Below are 17,426 nucleotides of genomic sequence, written 5' to 3' on the forward strand. Positions count from 1 at the left end.
TCACAAAAAGTAAGGGATAAGCTCAGAAGTCAGAACCCTGGGTGCCTGTTGTTGGGTTTATTGGGATGTAACCCAGTCCTGAGTCAAGGAGCATCTGCATATGTATGTATGAAATCTTCCAAAATTTTGTTTTCAAAGACACGCATACACAGAATCTGCAGTGTAACTTCCTAAGGAAGGAGTGGGATAATAGGAGAGTGGTCGGTGAGGCTTACCTGGCACACTGCAGCCCTGCCTCACGTGACTGATGTGCGTGAGGGGCGTGAGAGGAGGGGCAGGCTGTGTGTGTGTGTGTTTGTGTGTGCAAGGTAATCCTGAGAGAGCTACCCCCGGTGCTTTCTTCCACCTGCTGTCCCCGGTCATTGTGCTTTATGAGCTCTCGGAGGCACCGCTTGAATGACCTTGCAAGGTCACCTGTAACCTATGTTGCTAACCCATTATTTCAAGAAAAAGGTGACAAGCAGCCTCCAAGTTAGAATCTGCCGAGGTTCGTGCTGTCCTTGATTTCCAGAGCTGTGGAGGTTGGTGTCATTACCGAGAACCTACTTTCTCCACTTGGGGTGTCATGTCATGTCATGTCATGTCATGTCATGTCATGTCATGTTCTACAGCTGGCTGTTTGGGGCTGTTACGTACTCCGAGGAGAGATTTGTTGGTAGATCCAGCATTTTATTTATATGCTAATGTTGATTCTCAGCTGTTCCTAAGACAGAACTTGGGGCTGCAGCTGGCAGGGCAGAGGGAGTGCTGACTCTGGGTTCAGTTTGCTCTCGGGGGGAGATGCCCTTAGTTGGTCCTCAGTGGTGATCAGGACCAGCCCTGCAGGTGCAGGCGGAACCTGAGAGGTATTTTTGGGCCCTCCATGCCTTGCTTGCCTACCCGAGTTCGCCCTTGGTTGTGATGGCAGTTATGATGGCACAGATGTGAATCTGGCCAGCACCTCAGCCCCATGCCTGCCCATATAGCAACTCAGGGTAGCAGGCTGGAGGAGGTGCGAGTTGGCTCACCCAGCCCATGTCTCTGAAGACCTTTGACACCAAAGCACACCAGAGAAATTGTGCATCCTGCCTAGACTTCCCCATTTGTGGGTGGTGTTTTGCCCTGCTTTCAGTCTTACTTGCCAGGGTGGAAGTCACAGGTTAGTACATTGCTCTAACCTCCCATCTGACTTGGAACCTGCCTAGAGAAGGATGTGCTATGACTGCAGGTTGCTGAGACCAGCATCAGGAGGAGTGCAATGGGCACAGTGCGGGGGAGGGACAGAGAGGGAAACAGATGAACAGGTGAAGGCCGATGAGACCTCGGGTCAGTGCTGGCAGAAGAGGACGGCATTGTAAGGCCCTCCATTCCTCGGACGGTAGCATAGCCTGATGCAACTTCTGCAGGCAGTTGGTAAATCGGTGCTCAGAGCTCCATCAGCCTTGCTACTCACCCAAACCGTGTAGTTAGGTTAGCTCCCTGCACTGAGCAGGTGCCTGGCCGTGTCTACTGGCAGCCTCTCTTCAATCTGCATCACATTAGCCATCTCAAGAACAGTGTTATCAGTACCATTTTCCAGACAAGGAAACTTCCGACTTAGAGAAGTGACTTTGAACCATTTTAATCCAAACATTGTGCCTACAAAGCTGACCCCTTTAACCAGCGCTTTAGAGATTAGATCAGTCACCTCATTTTGAAGTGTAAAGAAGGAAGTGGTATAAACTGTATAGAGGCCCCACCCTGCTGGGGGGAGGGGGAGAAGAACAGGGCAGAGGGGAGCTGGAGAAATCACACCACCTCAGTGTACTTCCTTTGAATCCCTATGTTTTCTTCTAAGAGTTTATAGTTTTAAATCTTAATTTAGTCTTTAGTTCTAATTTTGAGTTCACTTTTGTGTACGGTATGAAGGGCCCAAATTCATTCTTTTGTATGTGAATGTCCAGTTGTCCTACCACCATTTGTTAAAAGAATATTGATTCCCTTATTGTGTGGTGTTGACATCCTTATAAATAATCAATTGGCCATAGACACATGAGATTATTTCTGCATTCTCAATTCTTTCTGTTGTTCTATATGCCTCTGCTCATGAAAGTACCATGCTGTCTTCATTTCTCTAACTTCGTAGTAGTATTAACATCAGGAAGTGTGAATCCTCTAACTTTATTCTTCTTTTCCCAGATTGTTTTGACTATTCTGAGACCCCTGTATTTCCATATTAAAATTAGGATTAGATTGTCAGTTTCTGTCCCCCACTTTCCCCTCCCCCCAAAAATAGCCAGCTGGGTTTCTAATAAGGATTACATTGAATCTGTAGGTTAATTTGCGGTGTTTGGCATTTTAACCATATTAAGTATTTTGGATTATGAACATGGACTGTCTTTCCTTTTATTTAGATTGTCTCTAATGTTTTTCAACAATGTTTAGTAGTTTTCAGTTTGAAAACTACTAAACATTGTTCTATTTCAGCCTCACTGCCAACTCTGAGGCCTTGTCCCTATCACTTGTTGCAGCTTCTGAACCAAAGGGTGAGGGGAGAGGTTGATTCGAAAGTCCTTTCTCTCTAGTTCACGCATCCTGTATTTTTGTGAGTCTGCTTTGGTGTTCATTCTCCTTGGCCAGCTCGCTCGGACTTTGGTTAGATCATCGTACAGACTCCATAAGGACACTTGGGAATATTTGCCAATTCTTTTTCCCTACTTATTTAGACTGACTTTGACTCCCACAGATCTAAACATCCTACCCTAGAGACGGAAATTGCAAATCTCGAAACATGTTATCAGAAATGTCTTTTTTTTTAAAAATATATTTTATTGATTTTGTACAGAGAGGAAGGGAGAGAGATAGAGAGCTAGAAACATCGATGAGAGAGAGTCATCAATCAGCCGCCTCTTGCACACCCCCTACTGGGGATATGCCCGCAACCAAGATACATGCCCTTGACCGGAATCGAACCCGGGACCTTTCAGTCCCCAGGCCGACGCTCTATCCATTAAGCCAAACTGGTCTCGGCCAGAAATGTCTTAAGGAGTCCCTATTTCCTCTCCTTTGTAGCTCTGAACTGCTGGGGAAAGGTTCGCGTTGAGACGATGCTCATGTCCACGAAAGGTGCGTGAAGTTCCCACCTGCCTCTAACAGTTGGCACCCTCTTTGTTTCCAGACTCCCAGCGTTCTCATCTCTCCTCTTTCACCATGAAGCTGATGGACAAATTCCACTCGCCCAAGATCAAGAGAACGCCGTCCAAGAAGGGAAAGCCGGCTGACGTGTCTGTGAAGACTCGGGAGAAGCCTGTGAGCAAAGTAAGCTGCCTCTCGGCACCACTCCTGCTTCGAGCAGTGAGTGTGTGCTTCCTGCACATCCGTTCCCTGGGGATTGAGCTCTCAGTACAGACACCCGCTCCGTAGTATTCCATGTGCAGGCGGGGCCGCCCGTGTTCTTGTGACATGTGAGCCTGTAGAGTGGTGAGTGTTTCTCATGTTAATGAGAGTCAAGCTCAGCTGGCTAGAACAGTTCTCTTTTTCCAAGTGTGCCATCCTCTGGGCACTGAAAACAGCTCAGCACATCATGTTCACATCCAAGGTGCTGCCTCCCTGCCCTAGAGAGTCCTAGGCGTGGGCACGCACTTGGGGACGTTGGTGATGTCCAGAACATCCATGCTCTGAGACATGTAAAATCCTTGAAATCAAAGGTGTCCTCAGGCACTAGTCATCTCTGCAGGGCAGACAGCAGATGTGTTGACGTAGCTGTTGATCTCACAACCCCTTCCTCAGCCTAAAACGGCCATTTCAAGCTCTGTAGGAATCCAGGTTTCCTCTCTTCCAGGAGGCAACAGACAGATTTCTGCCAGAGGGCTACCCTCTCCCCTTGGATCTGGAGCAGCAGGCAGTAGAATTTATGTCCACCAGTGCTGTGGCTTCCAGGTCTCAAAGGCAGAAGGTCAGTGCGATGTTAAGAACATTGGGTTTGCCTTGCCTTCTACTGCAGAATCCTGGCCCGTGGTCTTGGGGATGGAAAACAACTATTGCAGTATCACTGTGTTCAGTTGGGTGGCAACTGTGGGCCTCATTGTTCAGAAAACAGTCCAAGGGAGCTTGGGTAAAGTAAGTCTATCCAAGCCCCCTGGTCTTTGGAGAGAGTGCGGACCTCCATGGCGATAGCTCGGGGAGCCTCTCTGGGGTTGGTTTGGGGGTGCTGCTTGGGCCCGGCGGGTTCTGGAGGAAGTGAGTGATCTACGTGTCGAGCTCAGCTGTTCCTTCCTTGGGTCGCTAAGATGATCTGAATCTCGAAGGAAGGGAAGGGTGTCTTAGGTGAATGTGCCATCAGACTGGTGAGGTACCCACAGACCCAAGCGCGCTCAGAGCCAGGGCTGCTTTGGGCCAGACATTTGTCAGCCTTTCCTTAGCCCCATGCTTCCTACTCGTTCTCCCGCTTAACCCTCATAACAACCCGGGGAGGTGGAGACTCACTTTGCAGAAAAGGAAACTGAGGCTGCAGCGATATTACACGTTTGGCAGGAGGCGCACAGGGAGGGTGGTGAAGCTGAGATTTGGACAAGGTTGTCTGACATCACGAAACTCGCGGGGCCACATTTTCTGTTTATGGAAGCCAGAGTTTATTTTTTAATATATCCCAAACCTAAATGTTCACCCACACATAACTAAACATAAAACAATTTAAGTTTAGCAATGCGAACTAAAAACGAGCCTTGTGGACAAGGCTCGTTTATAGAGCCTCGTTTATAGAGCTGTGGTCACAGCCATCGCCAGTGCAGCGCCACTGGCAAAGCCCCGCCCTGCCATATAAACACGTCATTCTTGAATTTGCTAGTGCACCTATTTTTGTTTTGATGTTCAGCAAAATACCTTAAAATCCTAGTTAAAAGAGGAAGAAATAAAGGACTTAAATCTAAGTCTTTTGTTGAAGAACCCTTTTTCCTGCCCCATCTGTTAACAGCAGGAGGCTGAAGAGAAAGCTTGACATGTTGAATGTTTGCCAGATTGATCCAAACTCCAGATTGAAGAAGAGTAAGAAGTAGATTTGGTCTGCACTGCAGTTACTTCTGATGCTCTGTTTAGCAGCCTCTTCCAGCCTCAGAGTTTCTTCTGAAGTCCAGGCAGAGTGTTAGTGTGGTCTAACCCTGGTCCAGGCAGCACAGGGCAGAACGATTTACTCACAACTGTGTTCTCCCACTGAGCTCCGATAAGACACTGTTTCAGTCCCTCAGTTCTTGGAATTCCCTCTCCTTTCTTCCTTATTCCAAGAGAGGTCACGGGGGAGCGGGAAGGGGGAGGAAGGGGGGAGGAGATTGCACGCTAAAGCGCCCTTTACTTAGCGGGGCTTCCTGTAAACTCCAGGGAACATTGGGCAATGTTTGGAGACGTGTTTGGTTGTCACAACTAGGAAAGCGAAGCAGGAGCTACAGGATCTGGTGGGAAGAGGCCCGGGATGCTGATAAACATCCCACAATGCACAGCCCCCCCCCTCCCCCGCTCCCAGACAAAGATCACCCACCTCAGGATGCCCCTGGAGCGCAGCCGGGAAACCCTGTTCGGTAGCGGGGAGATGAACTGTGATCTTTCCCAGCTTTTGATGGCCGCCCTTAAGAAGGGCCGAGTTACTGCTGTGCTCTGCCCCAGGTCACCTGCATGAGCCAGTACGAATGTGTGTGTAAGACAGGACTGGGTGTGTTGGGGAAGCTGCCACCGTGTGTGAGCTTGGAAGGCCGCCAGAGAAATCTTCCAATAAGCCTGTCATTTACTACATTAATTATTTATTACTTATTAGCTCTCAGTGCTTAGGGACTATTTTCATATACATTGCCTTGTTATTGCAGTTTATATGCATGGCTTTCCTGTTTAAATACATGGCAAGTTGCAGCTCGGGGTTGATACATACACTCAGACTCATCTGCAGCTGCCTGACGACCTCTGTCCTGGGTGATTTCACGTGCTGTCTTGTTTACTTCTCACCATAACCATGTGCGAGCGCTTTAATTATTCCTAATATACAGAAAGTTGGGAGTCTGGCCCAAGTTTTCCCCCATCAGATTTGTTTTTCCCTTAAATGTTATGAAATATCTTCCATCTGTGTTCTCATTTGGTCCCCACACCAACCTCGTTTGATCCCCTGGGCAGGAATTCTTCCCCTTGTGCGGGTCAGGAGCCTGGAGCCTGCTGGTGGCTTCGCATCTAGGCCCTCCACAGCACCGCTGCCCTCCTGTAGGTGCCAGGCTTGTTGGGCAGTGGTGGTGCCCATCCCCCATAGCAGGGACTGCGGAGGCTCTGGGCAGGGCAGCTCCAGCAGAGCCACGCCTCAGGGTCCTGCTGGCAGGGAGTGTCACCGAGAGTCCCATTGGCACTCCCGGACTGACTGCTTTTCGCCAGAAGCCAGTTGACAGCTGCAGGGCTAGGAGAACGCAGTGCTCAGAGGCCTTCCATCTGGGAGTGGAGTTTGCCAGGCAGTTAATGGAGGAACCCTGAGTCTGCTAAGTTGTCACTCCTTCATTAGGAGCCCAGGGTGCTGGCTCTTTGGAGCTCATTTGATCTCCCTACAAAGGACGGGGAAGTTCTTTTTGCGCTGGAGCGCCTCGCCCCTTTTGGATGGCTCCTGGCTGCAGGTCAGCCCACTCTCCCCAGCAAACCTCTTGCAGTGTCTCCTGCCTCCTCCGCACATTTCATTGTGGCTGGCCCCTCCCCAGCCTGCTCTGAGATGGCCGTGCTGTGGTCAGGCAGCGAGGCTGGCCGGCTATGATCCCAGCACATTGGGTGTCCCCGGGCTCCTTGATTCCTCACACGCGGGTTCCTCCGCCCTGATAGGGGCGGTGAAGCAGGAAGCTCTGGTCCTGAGGTAGGGAAGCCAGTGCCCGGCCTCTGGAAGAGGCAGTACCTAAGCTGGCATGTTGGTAGTGAAAGGGGCATGGAGAAAGAGGCTAGGTGATGGGACTCGGGGTGCTCCCCTCACCCCAGGGAGAATCTGTCTTCGTGTCCACAGAATGCCTGGGGAAGGACCCACTGAGAGACATGAAATCAGACCTTTGAAAACTGTCTGACTAAAGGCACTATTTACTTCTTGATCCCATTTATGTTTTTCTGTTGATATTCCCATTAAATAAGTGCCTCCACTATTGAATTTTTTTAATTTGAAATGACATTCTCCATCATTTTAGAGGAAAAGAGGCAGTCAGTCATAATCACTTTTTAGTATATATTATTTAATTACATGTTTACAGATTATTGAAATCAACTTTTTCTAGAAATTAACCCTCTTGCCCACAGTTGCTTTTCTTTCTGTCTTCCCCGGAGCTCAGAGGCCACAGATGTGTCTCCTCATACAGGCCACTCTTCATTTGCATTGACGTGTCATCAGTTCTACTTGAGTAGATGATCCGTTTGGGAATTTGTCTGTTTTGTAGGTCACCCTTGATTTTCCTTCCCCTGCCAGGCGGCTGGGCCCGGGGTCACTGACGTTGGGGCTGGTCAGAGAAAGGAATCACGGGTGTGCGCGCACCCCGCAGTCCAGGGGGAGGCGCAGGGCTGTTTTCTCGTCCTGTTTTCTCCAGCAGCGATGGGGTCATGTCTGTGTGCTCCCGCTTTTTCACATTTTCACCACGAGCTCCACCCCTCTGACCCCGGGTCTCCAGGTCCTTCGGAGAGCCCCGCCACTTCTCTGAGAGGGGCTGCGTCCCTGGGTGAATGTAGGAATCTGTGAGGCGTTCTGGGAGAATGGGTGTGGTGTGAGCACAATGCTTCCAACCAGCCTTACACAGCCCGGGACCTTGAAAGGCCTGGGTGTCGCGATTAGATTTGCTGGGTAGATAAGTGCCCGGGGACGAGGCTGTCCGTTCTCTGCGATCCTATAGCGTCAGCCAGTCAGTCCTCGCTGCACTTCATGAGGTCAGTGGTGCTGTCTCAGGTGGCGGAGGAGACCTCAGGCCAGCAGTCTCTTCCGGGAAGGGGATTCAGGAGTCTCTCCACAGCCCTCTTGGTCCCAGCCCCCTCTTCTTCCCTCACGTCTAGCCTCTGTATCCTGATCGCAGTGCTTAGAACGCTAATGGGCTTGGCTGCTGCAGCAAGAAGCCTTTTTCTGTTTGCATCAATCTCAAGATAGCTTACAGGAAATTTTATTTTACTTTTTATTAAATAGCTCCCTTTAATCTCTCTCCTCCTTCCTTATGCTTAACATTTCCTTTCAGAACCTGAGCTGGCCGGAAGAGAAGGAGAAGGAGGTTGTCAGTGCCTTGCGCTACTTTAAGACCATTGTGGACAAAATGGCCATTGACAAGAAGGTGCTGGAGATGCTCCCCGGGTCGGCCAGCAAGGTGCTGGAGGCCATCCTCCCGCTGGTGCAGAACGACCCTCACAGCCAGCAAAGGTGAGTTGCTCTGAAGCCCTCGGCTGTGCCTGAGCCGTGGAGGCCTTGAGGCATCTTGGTTTGGGGAGCTTCACACTAAGGCTTCTGGGGGGGTGGGGGAAGGCACCCGCTCCCTGCCCCTCGGTGTGGCTCCATGCTCTCCCAAGGCTGAGGTCGCTGTTCTCAGGAGACCGCACAGGGGGAAGAGCTCTGCCGTCACTAGGGACAGGACAGCCGGGCAGCCTGGTCGTTTTGTATTAGCTCATTGGCAGTAATCACATGGATTTGGACCGCCTCTCCGGCACCCCAGGGTAATGTAGTGCATTATGGCATTAAGTCTGTCAGCGTCCAGCCTGGGAGAGCCTCAGCTGCTCAGAGGAGACACAAAAGGCAGAGCCATTAGAGCATGGCTTAGCGAGACACTTCACCGAGGCAAGCTAGGATCTCGCAGACGGCACGCCGGCCTGGGAGCCGGAGAGGGGCGGGGCGGGGTGGGGGGAATCTGGGCCCAGCGGCTTCTGTGGGCGATGCTTTCCTGTGGAGTGCGCTTTCCTCTGGGAGGTTAGCCAGCCGCCTGACCCGTGTTTGCCGTTGAGCAGGGGGAGCAAAGCCGCGTTAAATGTGTGGTAAGTGGAGGGCCAGCAGGGGCTCTTGAGAGGCGGTGGCTGCCTGCGCTGGCTCTCCTCCCTGGTCCCTGCCCAGAGGCACGTCTGGGTCTCAGTCCTCCCAGCACAGCGTGGGTGGGCCCCGAGACGGTCTGTCCTGAGCTGCTCCAGAACCGGGCCAGGAAGTGCAGTTTTCTTTTCTGGGAGGCACAGCAAACAGTCTGATATAAAATACGTGGGAGATGTAGAAATTCTTCAGTTTGGCCTCCACTGTATAGTCGTTGAGGCAGCCAGCGATACAGAGCTTCTGTGGGGGGACCTCACGGTGTCCCCCACAGGTCTCCTCACCTCAGATTTGTCTTTTTTTTTTTTTTTTTTAATATGTTTTTATTGATTTTAGAGAGGAAGGGAGAGGGGGAGAGAGAGAGAGAAACATCAATGAGGAGAGGCAATCGTCTATTGGCTCCTCCTGCACGCCCCTCACGGGGACCGAGCCCGCAACCCATACATGTGCCCTGACCGGAATTGAACGGTGACTTCCTGGTTCATAGGTCAAAGCTCAACCACCGAGCCCCGTGGGCCGGGCAGATTTGTCTTTCTTGAAATGCTCTTCACTAGTGCATGCCTCTGCGTCGCAGCCCGGGTAGTGCAGGGGGATTCTGGTCAGTTATAGATCTGTTTGGACTTGGTGTTTAAAGGCTGTTTTCTTAAAGGACCCTGCCTGCTCAAATCCCACAAGCCTGTGCTCCTTGCAACACCCCTGACCTGAAATTAAGTCTGATTCCAAACAGGACACAAGACAACAAGACGAGTGTGGCGCTTTGGCCCTGTTGGTGATGAGCAGCGGGGGGGGGGGGGGGGCATCCCTGAGGGACAGTGTCAGAATCTCATGGAGGCTGTAAAGTTTGAAAAGGCATATTACTGATCGCAATGGAATCTTTATGTATTATATTTGGAAAGTGAAAAATACATATAACAGACTAGAAGATAACACTCCCCAAGTTTTCTTTGGCTGAAAGAGATGGGTTCAGGGAGGAAAAGTTTGTTCGTCAAGGGAGGTGTGGGTTGTACCCTGACAGCCAGACTCTGTCCTAATGGCTTTCTTATAGAGATCTCAGGCTTTAGATTCTTCCTCTTTTTAAAAAATCTTCTCTGCCTTCTAGCTCGGCCCTCTCGTCCTGCTATAGTCGAGTGTACCAAAGTCTCGCCAACCTCATTCGCTGGTCAGACCAAGTGATGCTAGAAGGTGTGAACTCCGACGATAAAGAGATGGTGACAACGGTGAAGGGGGTCATCAAAGCTGTGCTGGACGGAGTGAAGGTATGGCCGGTGCCAGGCGGTCCTGGTCGGGGACCTGGAACAGCCTCCTTGTTGGGTGTTCATCACAGAAGCACTTGTCCCTAAACCTCGTGTATCAGAGGAATGTCTCCCGGCGTCCCTGGTGTCGGTGTGCTGTGTCTGGTAGCATGTGATGCACCAATGGCTCATTCTCCTTTAGATTACTCATCTCCATGGTGGGAAAAGCTGCTAGAGCAAGCAGCCTTCACCGAGCGTTGGATTAAGTCTTCAGTGAGGCTTTCTGTGAAAGCTCTGGCTGTGCATGCCTCCCAGCCAGACAGAACGCAGTGCAAATGGGTTTGCATTGACTTTTAGCGAGACTCCCAGCATGTCAGTCGCTTCCCTTTCATGTCCTAAACACTCCTGGGATCCCGTGTAGAAAAGCAGGATTGAGATGCATCGGAAATGAAACTCTGTTTTTGGAGTCCATGATGTGGTCTGAGAACCTACTGAGGTCATTAATAAACATTTATTAATATGCTTTTTCAAACTGAGAACCAGGGAGGTCAGAAACAGCATCCTAGGGCACTCTGGATTCTGATTAAGGTGGGAGCAGAGGCCACGGGGAATGGAATTGTTGAAAAAATGCGTCCTCGGATGTAGGGGGAGGGCCTGGCGGTGAGGCCTGGCTGTGAGCAGTGGGGTGGAGGCCTGCTGTTCTGTGAGACCGTCGAACACTGTGGGAAGGAGTGTAGCTGGGGTCTGGCCACATTTGGAGCCCAGGTTCCCCACTAACTAGTGTGTGAATGTGAGCAGTGGACGCGAGTTCTCTGTACCGGGTTAACTCACCTGTAAACGAGGTCTGCTGATATGCCATGGGTCACAGTGGGTAAGAGGGTTTACTTTAGTTACTGCAAGCAAAGCTCTTAGGGCATTATTGTCACATATTAAGCACTCAGACCTTAACTGCTGTTGACTATTAATTATGTGGTGCGAGATATTGTAGATGCCTAAACAGAACTCTTGGCTTGAAAAGAACAGATATTTTATAGGTGAGGTGCTATATAAATTCAGTTTTGTTTCATTTATTCAAGAAACATTTATTAAGAACTCCCTGTGTGCCCGGTAGTGTGATGGAGCTGGGAATATAGCGACAAGCAAAACTCACAGTCCCAGACCTGACAGAGCTTGCAGTTTGCAGGGGGAGAGGACAGCAAACAATGACTGTCGTCCTGTCGTTATAACCAGGGCTGGTATTGGAAAGAAGAAGTGGCCTGGGTGTGGCCTGCCTGTAGAGGTGAGCTTCCTTTCTCAGGATGCTCAGACACTTACCCCGGAGAGGCAGGCCGACTGAAAGCCCGAAGCAGGAGCAGGAATTGGCCTGTGTGGTGGGAAGCTTTTTGTAGTTAGAGTCAGTAAAGACCTGGTAGCATGTGATGTACCAATGGCTCATCCTCCACAGACCTGAGACGTTCCCTGGCCCCCCATTCACACAGCATTATTATTATTATTTATTTTTAAAGCCTCATACTGAGGACCTCGGAGAGGGCGCTTTGGAATGCCTGCCGTTCCGTCACTACCCAAAATTGGGCTTGTGCACCAGATTTACTTTATGTGCCAGGAGTGTTTTTGAAAGAACGTATATGTATAGTCTCCATTGAATGTTTTTTGCTTTATATTTTAATTTTCTTTAATAAAGCATTCTTACCTTGAGGGCCTTCTAAAAAAGCAAGGCCGGGGCTGGATTTGGCCTTCGGGGTGTAGTTGGCTGCTTTTAAACAGTTTTTCAATTTAGGATCCAAGGGAAATTCACACCACAGTTCATTCATATAATATACTAGAGGTCCGATGCATGAAAATTTGTGTACGAGGGAGCAGGATGGGGGTCCCTCAGCCTGGCCTGTACCTTCTCACAGTCTGTGACCCCTGGGGGATGTCCACCTGCTGGCTTAGGCCTGATTTCCCGAGGAGCAGGCCCAAGCTGGCAGTCAGACATCCCTCTGGAAGCCCGGGAGCCCTTGGGAGATGTCCAGCTGTGGCCTAATCTGCAGTTAAACTACTTCAGCGCTGCTGAGGAGGCAGGAGAGGCTCCCGCCACCAGCGCTGCACTCACAGCTCACGGCCATCAGCCTGGCTGTGGCCAAGTGGAGTTCCCCCTGAGGGAGCGCACTGACCACCAGGGAGCAGCTCCTGCATTGAGCATCTGCCCCCTGGTGGTCAGTGTGCATCATAGTGACCGGTCGTTCCTGGCCTTGGGGTCAATTTGCATATTACCCTTTTATTGTATAGGATGTCTGTAGTTTCTCCTCTGTAGTTTTCTCCTTGCAACTTACTAGTGTTTTTAGCAAGCGTTATTGCTCCTAAAAGCCCCCTACATTCTGTACCTCACTGATTCCATTGGCTCAGTATTGTCCACTGTGCGCCTCTGCCCCTTGAGTTTCCTGTGAATCCGAGGCGGACTCGGGTTTGGTTGTTGTTGGTTTGTTTTTTGTTTGTTTGTTTGTTTTTAGTTTTAAAGTAAAGTTTATTCCCCAGTAATGAGCGGGACTCATTACGGAGGTAGAGACTCAGAATTGAAGGAGTTGGGAGGGGGGGATGGACCCAGCCGGGCTGCCACCTGGACATGGAGGATCAGCCTGGTTGTTGTTTTTGTATCGGAGAATGCTTCGTAGGTGATGCCTTGGGCTTGCATTAAGAGGCACCTGTTCTTTTTGATGTTCATAGCTGTTGGTGGTGATTGCCTGGGCCCATTAATTCACTAGGGGTTGCCAAGGGGTGCCATCCTCCTCCTTTCTGTCACTCTTTCTGTGACAGAGAGACTTCCCCTTGTCAGTGAGTGGTTATTCTGAGTCACAGTTCTCAGGAAAGCCAGGATCAATGCTTCATTCTTCCCTCTATTTACTAGATATCAGAGCAGTGAGTGTGTCCAGGCATCCTCTGGTCTGAGGAACTGAGGTGGTTAAAATATCATTCTGGCCCTGACCGGTTTGGTTCAGTGGACAGAGCGTCAGCCTGTGGACTGAAGGGTCTCAGGTTCGATTCCAGTCAAGGGCATGTACCTTGGTTGCAGGCACTTCCCCAGTGGGAGGTGTGTAGAAAGCAGCTGATCAATGTTTCTCTCTCATTGATGTTTCCAGCTCTCCATCCCTCTCCCTTCCTCTCTGTAAAAAATCAATAAAACATGTTTTAAAAGAAAGCTGCCCCTCACTCCACTCCTGCCCAGGCCAACGACAGGAGGAACACAAAGCCGCTGCCTCCTCCACAGCCATGTCGTCTGGAACGCGGTGCGTGCTCGCACATGTCTGCCTGTCACTCCCGTGATGCTTTTTCCAGCGTTCGTTAGTTGAGTTCATCCAGCTGCTTCTCCAGAAAGATGACATTCTAATTATAATTGCTCATGATTCAGTGAAGAATGTGTGGAATTTTTCCTACGTCAGCAGCTACAAGTACGCAGGCTTCTCTCTGTTCCCCTTGCCCTGCTCATAAATCATGAATGTGGGGTGTCCACGTATTGTGGACTGGCCTCTGGCTCCCCCTGTTGCCACACTGCTCTTCGGTGTGGCCTGGGGACAAGCTGCTTTCCCTTCCTCCCCAGGCCCTGGCCGCAGCCTTCCCTCCACTTGCCTGCTCTCCTAATGACAGAGTCTTGCTTCTCCATCGTCAGTAATCCCAGCCAAGGAGCTCTTTCTTATGCATTTGTGAGATTTCATTTAGCTTCAAGTTGTGATAACAGGAAAATAGTAATTCTTTCTTCGTCCAGTGCTGGTTCGCAGAGATCTCAGGTCCTGCGTGTCTCTGAGAACAAGCATCACTTCACCGAGCGGGGGACACGGGTCTGGGGCCATGGGTCTGCCTGTGTACACTGACGTTTTCAGTTAGTATTCCGGCAGGAATGCCTGTGACACAGGCTCACTGCAGAAAAGTTAGAACAAGCGGAGAAACAAAAACGGTGTATTCCTGTCTTTCCGTGTCACACGCTCTTGTGGTGAGATGGTTTTTAAAGGCAAGCTAACGGCCCGTCGTTCAGTTCTATCCTTACTTACGTAGTCAGTGCCTAGTATTGAACATTTAATTATGGAAGATGGAGCAGTCTAATTGCATCTGTTACATATGATGCGGTGCTGACCATTGTTTCTGCTTTAATTTTCACACACATCCGTGACATTTTCCTTGGCTAAATTACTATAAAAATAATGCAGCCATTCAGGGTGTGTGGTACCCACTGACAGGCTGTCCTCTACACAGGCTGTCCGAAGCATGACGCCATTGCCAGGCCCTATTTTAGTGCCATCGAAGCTGGAGACTCTAATGATGACTGACCATGGCTGTAGACATTTGTGAACTTCTTCTTTGATACTTCTTTTTTCTAATTCAGTTCTGGAAAAACTCTGGCTCTAGGAAGGATGTTTCCTCTCTGCCTTATCACGTGGGTTGCGATTCTTGTGAGTGGCATTTTTGAGTTTGGAGAGACGTTGCAAGTGAGTTAGGGACGTGTTGCTCTATTACCCACAGTGCCCACTGCTGCCTCCGGCTGTGCCTTCTAACCCAGACGTTCATGCTGGGCTGTCCCTCCCCCAGAAAGTGGATGCAGAAATTGTGGGGTTGTGTGACCCTTGGAATATAATTCAGGAATAAGAAGGAACAGACTCATCGTGGCCACAGAAATGTATTACATACTGAGCAGAAGGCAGAGCAGGGCAGAGGGGACTGGGTGCGGGGCTTGGGAGGGCTGCGGAAATGATGACAGTCATGGGCACAGTCTCCCTCTGAGGTGATGAAGAGTCCTAAAATGGATTGTGTTGACAGTTGCACAACTCCACGAACAGGCTAAAAACCACTGAGCTGTCCATTCTAAAAGGCTGAATTGTATGGCACGTGAGTTAGGTACCCATAAGCTGTTCAGAAAGAGAAATTTGGACACAAAAGAGTACTTTCTGTGTGATGCCATTTACACCAACTTCTAGGCAAAAGGGACCTGAGAAGTAAAAGTTAGAAGTGGAGTCAGGCAGAGTGACTGGAGCGGTTGGTGGAATGATCTGTATGTTCCGAATGGTTCTTATCGGGGTATAGGCGATCGTCAGAGCATTCCAATGGAAAAACAAGTAGAACCTGATGCCATCTGTCCCTCCCCCTGCCCTTCTCCTGCTTCTCCTTCTTTTCTGTTTTAAAAAGTATCCTTTAAAGTTATTTCTTTGCTAGGTGGTATGCCCTTGATTAGCTGTCCATTGACAAAGATCCCAGCCAGTCACCTCAGTATACCTGCTGCTGCCACACCCATACCCAGCTCACTGTGCAAAACCACTTCCCCCGAAGCCAGAGGTGTGGCATGGGTGGCAGCGCCCTGCACAGGACAGAACAGCTTTAGAGAACTGAGGAGTGGTGCTTCCACACACGGACTGGAATCTGTCCCACCAGGGGAATTACACTGTGCCATGAACCCAGTCATTGTGAGACAGTGGGGTTTGTCATTTCCCCCTTCCAAGAGGAAGTACCTTGATGCCTTTGAAACTTCTCGACATGCTCGAAGCTATTTTTGGAGGGGAGGGGACATTTTGGGAAGTCATGCAGATAACCTAAGTCAGAGGACGCTTGCATTGATGGTGTGCGGGGAATCTAGGCACAAAGATGTGAGCCTCGGGAGTAGAGGCTGGTTGTGCAAACTGTGCAGACTCAGCAGTGGGGACCCGTCCTCACGCCTCACTGCTTTCTCCTCTGTGTGTAGGAGCTGGTCAGACTGACCATCGAGAAGCAGGGGCATCCGTCTCCAACAAGCCCAGGGAAACCCAGCTCCCCAGCCTGCAAGCCCGAGGGGTAAGTGCTGACTGCCCTCCAGCCCCATACTCGCGGTGGCTCTGCTCTCAGACGGGAGCCAGCTGGGGCCATCCACGTCAGGCAGGTTGTTTGAGGCCCACATTCCTTTTCCAGTGAGTTCCAGTAAGTGCCTGTATTATTTAAAGTGTGTACAGTTCACATATGCCTGGAAGTATTTCCTGGTCTCAAGGTTAATGGTCAACGGGACTCTTTCTAAGGATAGTATGTGAGCGGCCCAGTGACCCACAGTTTGCATTTCTTTCTTTTTCTTTTTTAATTTCTTTATTGATTAAGGTATCACATATTTGTCCTCATCCCCCCATTTCCACACTTTGCGTTTCTTGACCATCGTTTCCTGATTGGAAAGAACTTTGGGAAGAAGGTTGGGTTTAGCATTTGGCTTTATCTACTACAAGCCCCTAGTACAGACACAGAACAACTGTGGAGCATTTTTAAAAGCCTTTAGATCATCTTGTTGAAGGATTTCTTTAACAGACAAGAAATCTAAGATGCAGTCAGGGGGACCTGGCCAGGTCTCTGTTGTTTGTTGGTGATCAAACCACCCTTGCAAGCCCACCTCCAAGCCATCTGGCAGCCTGGTCACATCCTGACCCTCTTTGGACCTGTGTCTCTGTGATCTCCATAACCCGAGTTCTCTGCCATTCTCAGCCAGTCTGAGCTCCCCCTGACAGACAGGGAGATGGAGATTCTGAACAAGACGACTAGCCTGTCACAGTCCACCGAGCTGCTCCCAGATGCTACTGATGAAGAGGTCGCGCCCCCCAAGCCCCCCTTACCTGGCATTCGGGTGGTTGATAACAGGTATTTTTCTATTTTCCTAGCACTCTCCTCTGTCAATGACTTAATTCGGTGAATGGAAGGGTAGAATGAGGTGAAAGAAGTTAGTTCCTTGCTTTTAGAAGCCTTGGAAGTTGGACCTTCCTCAGACAGGCCTCCTGGAAGCCGGGTCCAGCCCCAGCGCCCGCCCTCACCCACTCTCTGGAGCTCTCACGGCTCGCCTTTTAGCCTGAGCCAAGTTAAGAAAACTAGTCCAATTTCTCACAAAAGCAACAGAAAGGGCTTTTCTGGCTGCAGCTTTTTGGCAGGTCTGATAGGTTTGTTTTGGCAGAAGGGGAGTGGGGCGGGGAGTTGAAAGTGTGAAAAGTAGGTGTGCAGTGTCTTAATAATGAAGAATGTTCTGCCTTCTATCTGTTTAAAGAGTGTTGTTTGGGCTGTGGGCTGACGGGAGTTTTTGATTTGCTCCAGTCCTCCGCCAGCATTGCCACCGAAGAAGAGGCAGTCGGCGCCATCCCCAACCCGCGTGGCCGTCGTGGCCCCCATGAGCCGAGCCACCAGTGGCTCCAGCCTGCCTGTTGGAATCAATAGGCAGGTAATGCAGCCCAGCG

At 50.2% G+C, this 17,426-nt stretch overlaps 1 protein-coding gene across 13 annotated transcripts in view; it reads left to right on the plus strand.

The window, feature by feature from the left end:
• The window catches only part of RAPGEF1 (Rap guanine nucleotide exchange factor 1), a 94,232-nt gene that overhangs the window by 42,472 nt on the left and 34,334 nt on the right, over positions 1–17,426 (plus strand). For 10 of the 13 annotated variants that reach the window (XM_045575159.1, XM_036420455.2, XM_036420459.2 and 7 more), the window contains 7 exons: positions 3,137–3,276; positions 3,800–3,913; positions 8,169–8,347; positions 10,095–10,251; positions 15,932–16,020; positions 16,690–16,842; positions 17,287–17,410. In XM_045575159.1, coding sequence (XP_045431115.1) covers positions 3,137–3,276; positions 3,800–3,913; positions 8,169–8,347; positions 10,095–10,251; positions 15,932–16,020; positions 16,690–16,842; positions 17,287–17,410 — 956 coding nt within the window. The remainder of the gene's footprint in view (positions 1–3,136; positions 3,277–3,799; positions 3,914–8,168; positions 8,348–10,094; positions 10,252–15,931; positions 16,021–16,689; positions 16,843–17,286; positions 17,411–17,426) is intronic. The other 3 variants (XM_036420460.2, XM_036420463.2, XM_036420466.2) reach the window with 1 other exon arrangement.

This window comes from Pipistrellus kuhlii, unplaced genomic scaffold, assembly GCF_014108245.1.
Source record: "Pipistrellus kuhlii isolate mPipKuh1 unplaced genomic scaffold, mPipKuh1.p scaffold_m20_p_68, whole genome shotgun sequence".
NCBI lineage: Eukaryota > Metazoa > Chordata > Mammalia > Chiroptera > Vespertilionidae > Pipistrellus > Pipistrellus kuhlii.